This window comes from Pangasianodon hypophthalmus, chromosome 27, assembly GCF_027358585.1.
Source record: "Pangasianodon hypophthalmus isolate fPanHyp1 chromosome 27, fPanHyp1.pri, whole genome shotgun sequence".
Classification (NCBI taxonomy): Eukaryota; Metazoa; Chordata; class Actinopteri; order Siluriformes; family Pangasiidae; genus Pangasianodon; species Pangasianodon hypophthalmus.
In genome coordinates, this window is record NC_069736.1 from 4438173 (window position 1) to 4449766 (window position 11594).

The following is an 11594-nucleotide window of genomic DNA, read 5'->3' on the forward strand; positions in this document are numbered from 1 at the left end:
AATCCTGGTTTCATCTGTCCAAAGAATCTTCACCAAGGAATGACTTCTGCGATCATCCACTTTAGTTGTCTTCCATGGTCTTCCAGGCCTTTTGGTGTTGCTGAGCTTGCCAGTGCCTTCCTTCTTTTTAAGAATGTAGTAAATTGTTGATTTTACCACTCCTAAAGTTTCTGCTATCTCTCTGATAGGTCTGTTTTTTTTATTATATAAATTTTTTATAAATTTTTTTTTAATTAATGAGGAAACAGGCCTCATTAACACAACTGGCCATTAAACTGCTTATCAGTAAATGGTTAATGCAATATATTTGTTAAAACCTTTGTTAAAGCTGAAAGTCCACACTTCAATCACATCTTGATTCCTTCATTTCAAATCCATTTTGGAGGCAAAATGACTAAAATTGTGTTACTGTCCAAATACTTCATGGACCTGACTGTGTATAACAATGTGTGTGTGTGTATATAAATCTTATAAAAAGATATCACAATAGCTGCAATATCTTGGAAAAGTATATTGTTACATAATATCATCCTATTGCTCGAGTAATGGAAATGTTTTGTAAATCTGGTGATTTTTAGTAAAGACTCCACTCTCACTGTGGTGATCCATTTCATCATTCATTTAGCCTTCATGCTTCCATACAGCAGAAAGTTAATCATCGTATAACAGGACAAAGTTATTCTATGAGGTTTACTCAGATTAGAAGTAATAAAAACATATTACTGATCAAAATCTGAAATTTTAACGAAACATTTCAGGATTAGCAATTCAGGATTAGTATCAGCCTTTACCTTTGCATCATCTGACCGGAGTGTGAACCCAAGTGTTAACCACATAGTTTCTTACAACACTGTTACTGTCACAAGAGTAGATTTCATTCCAGTTTTTTGAATTTGGCCCATTACAGAACAAGTTAAGTATTAATCAACTTTCAGTAGTTTAACAGAGATTCTTACAGAGGTATGTAGGCACTAGGGGTGGGCGATATGGCAAATATATCATATACATATACAATATATCATATTCATACCACAGCACTGTTGATTTCCCGAATCTGATTGGTCAGAAGGTGTTGATTAATTTTCTATAACAGCAGCTCTGACAGTAGTGCCGGCTGTCTTTCAAATCACAGGTTTACTGTATATTAATGTGCTCATACCAGAAGGACACGCTACATAATTCAAGCCTAATAATAATAATAATAATAAAATGAATAATAATAAAAAAAAGTTATTTAATAAAGAAAAATGTATAATTGAAGTTTTCAGTAAGGAGAGGTTTATGGAAGGAGTCTCCAGTGTCAGTGTGATGACACGGGAGCGTTTTCAGGACAGAGGACTTTGTGCTTTCTGGTTTCTCAAGAACACGAGACTTTTTAACTTCAAAGAGAGGAAAAAATAGATGCTGGTGAAGGATTGACTGTATATAGCTGCTATGTCGTAAATGTTAACAGGAACTAACTTGTCTCATGGACGTTCCGCAACATTAAAATGTAACTATAAATGGTTAAAAAGAACACGTTTAATCCTTTAATAAATACAAAACTGCAAATGTTTGCAAATTGCTGTAGTATAAGAGGAATAAAACACTTTGTGACATGCTGTTATAGGAAAATAATAACTTCAGTGTGGTGTGCTGTTTATTTTCCTATAACAGCACATACACATGAAAGTCTTTTATTCCATACATATTATACTTGTGGACATCTTTATGATACACTTTAGGTATCATCGTATGTAATTACGTTCAACATTAAGAAAAAATTAGTACAGTTAATACAAAAAAAGTTAATGTCGAAGCAGAAAGTACACCAGACGATAACTTAGAAAAGTGTATCGTGTTGTTATATCACGAAATCGATATCATATCGTCATATCGCCCAGCCCTAGTTTGGCACAGTTCAGTATTGCATTATTGCAGTGTCAGAAATAGCAAACAAATGAATAATAAATACAACATACTACAATACACTGGCATCATCATTATCATCATAATCATCATTGCTTCCATCACTGACTAAATATTAAAATACTGTATAGACTCAGGACATGTTTGAGCTTCACATTAGCAGGTCTGTTATTTCTGAAACTATAAAATATTTTGAAGCATGTAGTGTCACTTGTAATCAATAATATGTTTTTTTTTTTAAAAAAACAAGAAAATGAGGAAGATATGAATCAGAAAGTGAAAAAAAAAAAAAAACATGAAGCAAACGCATTCATTTACAAGCGCTAAACAGATTTTCTACCAAACGTACAATAACCATACGACGAGAAATTCTGTGTGGACCGTCTTGAATGACTGCCTCTACCTCGTCTTAGCACCAGGTAGTAAAATATAGTTATTGCTAACAAATTAAAAGGAATATATCTTATGAGCTGAATTGGTTGAACATAAAAATAGTCATTAGAAATGTCTTTAAATTAGTACTAATACTGCTTTGTGGTGCAAAAGCAATCGGATTAGCAGCATGTAAACTGTACACGTGAATGTTTGGCTCATAAACTGTTAATTGACAAAAAGCGTGGCACTATGATTAGTATTTAAAAAGAAAATAATTTATATCTTCAGGAAGATTTAGTTCGGAAAACTGCCCCAGGTGGTGTTTATCATGTACATAGCATTTGTTTTTGCTTCTTGAAGGGAAAAGTCTACTACATACAGCTTCATGAGTGCTGGAAAATGGCACAGAATGCATGCTGTACAATCAAGACCAAGACTGTCACTTTTACAACTCTTTATATCCATAAATATTCAGTGTGCTGTTTTAATGATAAAAAATAACAATGAAGATCTCTGTGGATGAACATACATCATTGAGTAGTGTATTGCCATGTATTGCGTTGGAATAACGTATATCTGGGCTGCACTAGAGGATAATCGGATTAATTTTGAGGCAGATTTGCCCCTTGTAATGATCGCAAAAGGTGTTTATGGGCTAGTCTTAAACTATTATGTTCAGATAAAACACTCAGATTACTCACTGCCTGAGTACGGCTTAGAACTGTGATTGGACAGTGCTTGCATTTCAGTGGAAAACTTCAGCAACCCACTGATAAAAATGAAATGCAATGCAACATGGAATTACTTGCATTTCATTCTTAAAAAAGAAAAAGATAGATAAATAAACAACATGACATAAGAGTAATTTGACAAAGGTTTTGCTTTTCAGTGTGACACGTCCTCGTGATGATAAGAAAGGTGTGACTGCTTTTCTATCTGACTTGCCATCTTCTTCATACAGATTTACATTCTTATGTTGAATGCATACGACTGAACAGGCTGAACCTTCGTCCACCATGTTTGTTTTAATCTGAAGTTATGTTTGCTCAGGAGAAATTCTCCGAGCTGTCAGGTTCTGAAAAACTCAACTCCGTGCTGAACAACTCAGATGCTGATTAGTTTCGCTGGATGGTTTCACTGTATGCGATTGATGAATTTTTCAGGACTAAGTCACAGGATCTATTTGTCTTTTATTCATTTCCAAAAAAAGGGTCTTCAGAAATGCTAATCGGATCTGAATGTTTAACTAAAGCCTGATTTACACTGTGCAATTTCGGCTGTCTTTTGCTTATCAAACTGTACGAGATCCAAATGAAATTGAACTCTATAACAGATTGCGTGATAACGTTCTCCATGAGCTTGAGTTAATAATGAGATTTTTCTCTCATTTCCATGTTTCGTTTATGCTCATATTCGTATTCGCTCATCACCACTACCATATTTGTAGCTGTCCCATGAGTATTGTGTAACATTATACCATTCTCCTACTGGTGGACTGTAGATGAGCGTCATAGCACTACTCATATTGAGATTTTAATTTTAAAAAATTCAGACACGGACTTGCCAAAAATGGCACTAGATCAGTCATTAGTGGGCATATTCTCAATTCACAACCAAAAAATGAGTTTACGATTTTTGAAATTGCGTGGAAAATTGTACAGTGTAAAGCCGCTGGAGAGCTGGTTGACTCATTAGCAACAACACATGACTTCAAAGTGTGTGGGCTTTTTTTCTGAGCAATACTGTACTATTTGATAACTGAGAAGTTTGATAACTGAAGGATCTGTGAAATCTGTGATTATAACTGGGGTCCCTTACATTTTTTAACATTCTATAAATCTTGAAGTTTGGCCCAGGCCTTATGAATGTGGATGAATGTAAAATTATAACTATATTATACAGCTACTATTGATTAGAAAGGACCTTAACATTTCTCTTTCAGTATTTTGGCATTATTGCCAGCTTTAATATATATTTAGGGCTGGAAAGCTGCTTTTGAGAAAGTATATTATTTGTATTATACGTAATTTTATCAGCACATTTCACTTGTATGAACTCTACACCTAATCTATTGCTCTCTTCCAGCACCTCACGGACCAGGAAGCTTTAAATCCGTGATTTACCTGAGCCCTAACCTCCCGTCCGTTCACTATAACATGGCCACGCTCTCCGGGGTGCAGTTGAGGTGTGTGGAGGTGCTGCTTCCTCCAGGTGACTTCATGCTGCGAGCACCACAGCCCATGGGCACGCTTTTCCCCATGCCTCCCATGATGACTCCTGAGCCCGAGCTGTCGTGTGGCCTGCCATTGACGAGGGCAGCCATCATGGTGTCGCTGCTGACGCTGCCAAACTCATAGGTGAAGGTTCCGTAATAGACCAGGACGAGAACGGTGAAGATCCACTCACAGATGGCAGCAGCGTGCTGCAACACGAAGCTCTCGTGAATGAAGAAGATGCCGCCTGGGTTAGGACGGGGAGTTAAATAGAAACAACCGGAAATCCTGAAAAGTCATTTCCTAATCATTATCCACATTTTATGTTTTAGATTTATTTTTATCTATGAGGCAGAATAAGTAATGGACTAGTTTAACAACAACAAAAAAAAAAAACCTGCAGCAAAATTGCTTTTATTTTTCCATGCACATCGTATGCCTACAGTTGAGTGCAAAACTATGTACACCCCTAAGCAGTGCAAATTAGGTTTTACAATTTTAATTAACAATGGAAAAATAGTTTATGTTAAGCTTTTAATCATGAGACAATTTAACCTTTTTCTGCAGTTTTGTTTAGATTTGGCAATTTTTTTTCCCCCAATTATTTTTCTTCCTTTCTTTGGCTATGTCCTTGTATATATGTTTTGTCTATTTCTGACAGCGTTTTTTTTTTTTTTTTTTTTTTTTTTAGGTCTTTAGCTGTTTTATTTTATTCCCACTGACTCAGAGCATCAGAGTTTGAATCCGTTTGACCTCTTCATGTGTTAAATAAGACGTAAAGTAAACATGTTGAATGTTCTGAGTCATTAGACAGAGTAATGAGGTGCATTTGAATGAATTATCTAGAGCATGACAATGAATATGCAAAGTTTTGAGCAGGATAATAAAGAGAACTCACTTGGAATCCACTGTTATAATATGTCACCAAAATACCATCTGGTTTTAGATAAATGATAGGCCAAGTGTTTCCCACCCTCAGATGAAACACTGCTGATTAATTAGCAAGCCAACCAGAAAACTTTCTTTAAATTCATGTGTGTAATTGAAATAAATAAGCGATTTAAACTTGTCAACTTCATTCGTATATAAAATTAGCAGTAACTTTTTGCCAATTATATGGTTTGAAGCCATTTAATCTGGATTCATTTACAGAAACTCAGGAGCTCTTGTAGAATACAAACGTTTCTTCCAAACGAACTGGAATTTCATGATGCTTGTGTAAACACTCCTGTGAACAATTTCGGAATGAATTCTTTGGTATCCAGTTTGATAAAGGAGTAAGGATACTGAGGATGAGAGAGATTAGCGCTCCAGCTGACAGAGCCACGCGCACATGGGCCATCCAGAAGTCCAGCGCTGTCTCGGCAATGCGGGTACGTGAGCACACACTGCAGACATACGAAGAGCAGACCTGCAGGAAATGCCACACCGGCCCCCACATAGTGCAGAGTCTTCGCATGGTCGACCTGAGAGAGGAAACAATCATGAATTCGGTTACATATTCACCTCAGGGGTGGATATTGTTATTCATTTCTTTCTCAACTCACCTGGAAGTTGCCCACCATGACGAGTCCCAGAGCATTAATACAACCCGACACCAGCGCACTCGTGTTGACCCAGCAATGGTGGCTGTGCTCAATCACATGAGCGTAACGCAACATGCAAACCATCACCACTGCAGAGAAAGAGAGATCATTAAACAATATAATACGGCTTTATTATATTTAAAAAAAGAAATAAGCAAACTATTGTAAATATTAAATGAGTGGCCTAATCAGTGAATCTGAATCAGAGTGAAGTTGATACTTTTGGTTCGCTTGCTAGTTGGTTTGAAGGTGCAGACTGAAATACATGGCATGTTTGATTCACTTCCAGCAGTCGAGTCGGTTCAGTGTCGAATCACTTCAAATCTCACTACAAATGAACCTTAAAGCTCAGGTGATTTTTGTCAGTTCTGTGCGCACTTAATTAATATTTGTTTGTCTTTCCCTTTCAAATAAAAGAATGAGGACATTTTCAGCCCTACAAACCCCCACCCGCACACCTCCCTCAGCCAAAAGGGTTTTTTTTTTTGCTGTTTTTTGCAAAAGAGCATTATAGCATATAGCAAACAAACCAAAAGTATCAATTTAGCTCTGATTCGGACTTGGCAAATAGACTAATAGATGTGAAAACTCCCTGAGTGGTTCCAGCTTCCATTGCAGTGAGAAAGTGATTTGACTCTGAATCAACTCGACTGCTGGAAGTGAATCAAACATGACATGCAGCATTTTTTGGATACGAGCTGCTGAAGTGATTTATGAGGAACAAACTGAGCTGAAGGACAGAGCTGACAGAGCTGTTGTGCTGCAGAAATGCCAAGTGGTTTGGAGAGTTGGACCAACAAATAAAAGGAAAAAAAGAAACACTGAATGTGACACATGACATGTTTTATGTTAGATATTTATCTAATTATCTAATCATTTACTTAGTGCTGGCTATTTGTGGTTTCTGTGCTCTGCTGATTTTTGTGATTTCTACACACACTTGATAAAGGTTTTTTTTTTTTCCCAGCTTTTTTCCGTCACAATATTTCGAGGATGTTTTAAGCTCTATATGTTCCTTAGCCAAAGGTTTTCTGTTATATTTAATTATGTGTGAAATCAAATTAAACCAAACAAAATTTGAACCAAAATGAACCATAAGTATCAAGTTTACTTTGATTGATACACTAAAGTCTCATGTGAAGCATGCGTTCAAATGCAAAACCACAGTGTTGTCGATTATCAGTGTTTCCAGCCTGTCAAATTCACACATATAAAGCACTCACAAGCAAGCTCGAGATGATTATTTACCCATAAAGGCCCCGACGTTGCCTATGAGACTGAAGAGACAGCTCTCAGGTGGGTAGCAGCCACATTTACTGAAAAAGAAAATGACAAAGAGTGCTATCAGAAACTGAAGATTTGATCATGCATCATACAGAAAATATGAGCAGAAGAATCCGGCTGTAGGAAGAGAAGAAACCTGATGAGAGGGATGTCCTGTAGAGTACAGCAGGTCTTGGGGAAGCCCCTCTTGGCTGTTTCCTCATTACAAGTCACATTATACATCCTGTGAATTATGTAACAATGTGTTAGATAGTGAGATACAGGAGCTGATGTTCCACAAACCATGTATGTGTGGCAGCCTGGAAAAAACCCATCGGATGTCAAACAGCCAACAAAGACGGAAATTTGTTTTGGTTTTTTTTGGCCGGCACTGGGTTTTCTGCCTAAACCACGCTTTGAAATTGTGCAATTGTTTTTATTTACTTTTGAATCTTTCCTAAGGTTTCACACTGCATCTTGAGTCATCATGTTGGGTAAGAAGCCAGTTTAACAAACGTAGTGGGGGAAAAAAAAAGTCAGTCTCCAAAAAAAGGTGTCTAAAACCTTGCTAGCTAAGTGTGATTTCCTCACATAGTAAACATCACACTTTGAGCTAGCTGTTGGAGAGATGTGCCACAGCAAACCAGATACAAGTTACTCAGTTCAGTTTGTTTGTTTTGATACCAGCTGTTAAAATGTCTGTGATGCTCCTGCGCTGCGGTCAGAGTCAAAACTTTATACGTGATTTTCTCCATTTTCACTTTTGGCTAAGCCAGATTTTTAAAGTGCTAGAAAAGCACTCTCATTTTCAGAACTATATAGTAGTAGAGTCAAGTTTATATAGCAGATCTGATCATGTGAAGGGTTTTACCAGGCTGCCACACAAATAATAGTGATGATCTGTGCTATTTGAAGGCTTATGGAAATTGCTGACTTACCAGTTTTCGACTGGACACACATGGTGGTTCATCACTGCCATGGCGTACCTGGGAAACATAATACCATGCTTAGATTTTATCTTCTCATCTTCATGTGATTGCATTGCAACGCTGATAAATTACAGCTTTTAAAACAAAACGTGACTAAAGAATGTAAATAAAAGCACAATATATCAGGTCTTAAACAGAACTGAAATGTTGGTCTTTGCAATACTGATATTGTAGGAGTCGGAAATGAACAAATCTCAGGGTTTTTTTTTTTTTTTTTGGTTTTTCCTAATAAATCATGACAATGGTGAAATGATGAAATGAAGGTTGCAGTGCTGATCTTTCCTTGTGACCAGTTCACACAGTTTTAATAGTGCAAATTTTTGTGCCCCTATGGTTTCTGGGTGGAAACTCATCTGTTTTACACATTTATTCATGTGAGAATTCAGAAGTTGTTCAGAGGATATGAAAGACGGTGTGCATTCGAGTCATTCGGGAACATTTATCTCACATTCAGAAAGTAAGAAACAAACTAATCTCACCCGAATACTGCAGACTTGTACCTAAGAACTAGGTGTGTAACGATCAGATGATTTGTACTGATGCATCAGTTTAAAAGGCAATGATTGAAATGAATCACAGGACAGACAACTGTTGTGTAAAAAATAATTCCTATTTTTTAACTGACTTGTAAATGGGCTAGCAAGGTGATATGCCTGTAAGTCTGACACTTAAAGTAGTCTGTCTTTATCATCATCACAATTCGCAAATTGACTGTACGCCTACCCCAGATTCTGAATAAAGTTGGTTACATTGCTTGAAGGCTATTAAATCGAATTGTATCGTAGCAGGTTCAGTGGTATCACCAAATATCGAATCAATGCCTTATGAATCAATATCATATCGTATCAGATTCAGTGGTATAATTAATTGTCGAATTACTGCTTTAATAATCAAAATTGTATTATCTGGAAGCCTGTGGTTTACACCCCTAGTAAAAACTGCATCATAAAGATTAGACTATGATGCTCAAATTGACAGATCTGGCTTGCTCATTACGGATCTAAATCTACATTAGGATTCCTGTGAAGCTGCTTTATTACAACATGTATTGTTAAAAGTGTTATGAAACTTTTGAACTCAAGTCATTTGGTCTTTTTTCACTATTATTTGTTTAAAATTCACATACACTATCTAAATCTTCTTGATTTGGTCCTAAAGGATGTGCTAATTTTTACACTGTATATTACAAGGCACATACAAGCCCTGGACAACAGGAATTTATGTTTCTTTACACACTTTCTTTATGCAGCTTTACACACACTCACACTATCCATATCCCTGTGATGGAGAACGCCGACAGGCTGACTGGCAGAACGATCCAGGCAGTCATGAGGCAGGCTGTGAGCAGCCCTTGTCCAAAGCATGAGGGGCTGCCGGATCAGGGCTACGGTGACGGGAGGAGAGATGCGGTCAGGTGAAGCCATGCAGTGCAGGGAATATGAGAGGAGTGATGTGGGGGAGGGCCACAGGACAGGTCCTTCAACTACATCCGGCACCCTTCAGATGGCAAGCTGTTAAGAAAAAGAGATGTTCAGTAAGATTCCTGGTCAGGGTTGTGGTGGATCTTGAGCTGAGGTGGGGACACGTTCTGGATGGGACACCAGTCCATCACAGGGCACTACACACACACACACACACACACACACACACACACCATGCAGACACAAGAAGAACATGCACAGAAACTCCACTCAGACAGTAACCTGAGCTCAGGATCGAACCGCTGATCCTGGAATCATGAGGCAAAAATTCTACCTTAATAACAAAATTGGAAAATCTGATTTTCTAGCTACACCTCATGAACCCCTACGTACCCCCAGACCCCATGGCTCTCCAGCTGTGTCATTTTCTGACCATAGCCCTGCTGTCAGCTATCTAGTTTAAGTTCATGATTTATTTTAAATCCCAGTATCACTGCTCTGCTCGATACACTCATATCAGCACAATGTCTGTCTAACTGCTCTAACTTCTCTGCTGAGAAAAGATCACCCCCCAGATAACATCTGGCCAGTGGTGTTCACTATGCACTGATGGATAGGACAGAGGGGTGATGAAACATCTGCATACTACAGATGTGCTCCAGTCTGTAGAACTGTATACAAACAAAGTGACCTATATGGAAGGTTAATCTAATCAACTGGAACCTGAGTGCATTTGGTGCAACTGTATAGCAGAATAACGTGAGCTTTATCCGTAACTAAAAGATGACAAGCTTTTTAAATGATATAAAAAAGAACAGTGTGTATATTACGGTTAGGCGTCAGCTAGCTATCTTGAATGCTAATCTTCTTTTTCGTTCCTATTTTAAACAATCTGCAAGCCATCCATACAAATAATGAAACCACATTTACACTTAACGCTCTTCTTCGGTTCAGTTAAAGCCTTTGTGTTATTACTGATAAAAATCACTGAAACGGTTTTGCTTACCGCAGCCTTTCCAACTAATCAATGAATGAATGCTGTTGCGGGGTTAAAGCTGCCAGGGTTGCCAGGTCTGTCTGAAACAAACCAACTCCATGTAAATAAAATGAGTTCTAGACCAGCAGTTTTACAATTCACTGTGAGCATAAATATCATGATTTTATTACAAATGTATTGTTACACATGACATTAACAAACAAAGAAAAACAGAACATTAGGATCCCAATAACGATTAAAAACAGAGCACCTGGCAACACAGTCACCAGCACTGAACAGCCATTAGAGGGCGGAGCTACGTGAGCAGCATAATATTATAACCAATTATAAATAGTTTTGTTGTTCGGTTATACTTGTGCGTGAATTATGTTAAATTATATATCAATAATAATATATGTAAAGTGTATCAGAGAGTAACTGTAGCCTATATGTCACAAATTATTTACAATAAAAAAGCTCTATTTGTAATTTATACGCCGCAGGGTTGCCAAGTGTGAGCCCAAGAAATCATCTCAAACGTCTTGTCCTCTCAAATAAGCTGCTTCATATCAAAATTGTGAACAACATTTTAAAACTGTAATATTTAAAAATATTTTAAATCGTACATTTAAAAAAAAAAAAAAAGCATCAAAAACAGAAACCTTAAACTAATTTTCATAGGGCTGCATATTCGTGGGCCTCATGTAGGCTAGATCTGGATCTTGAGAGGGAAAGTGTGTGTGTGTGTGTGTGTGTGTGTGTGTGTGTGTGTGTGTGTGTGAGGAAAAGGACGTCTGCATTTGAATGGGTTTAGTAATATTTTAAGTGAAGAACAAAATAATCAACCTCTCTGAAATTATTTT

General features: G+C 37.3%; 1 protein-coding gene across 1 annotated transcript; it reads right to left on the minus strand.

Annotated features, from left to right (window-relative positions):
• Positions 1-598: 598 nt before the first annotated feature.
• tmem150ab (transmembrane protein 150Ab) lies at positions 599-10929 on the minus strand. Its single transcript, XM_026921533.3, is given in 9 exon segments — positions 599-4743; positions 5784-5868; positions 5870-5962; positions 6044-6171; positions 7331-7398; positions 7503-7589; positions 8284-8331; positions 9600-9845; positions 10762-10929. Coding segments are annotated over 8 exon segments (885 nt in total). The 5' UTR covers positions 9665-9845; positions 10762-10929; the 3' UTR covers positions 599-4432.
• Positions 10930-11594: the final 665 nt, after the last annotated feature.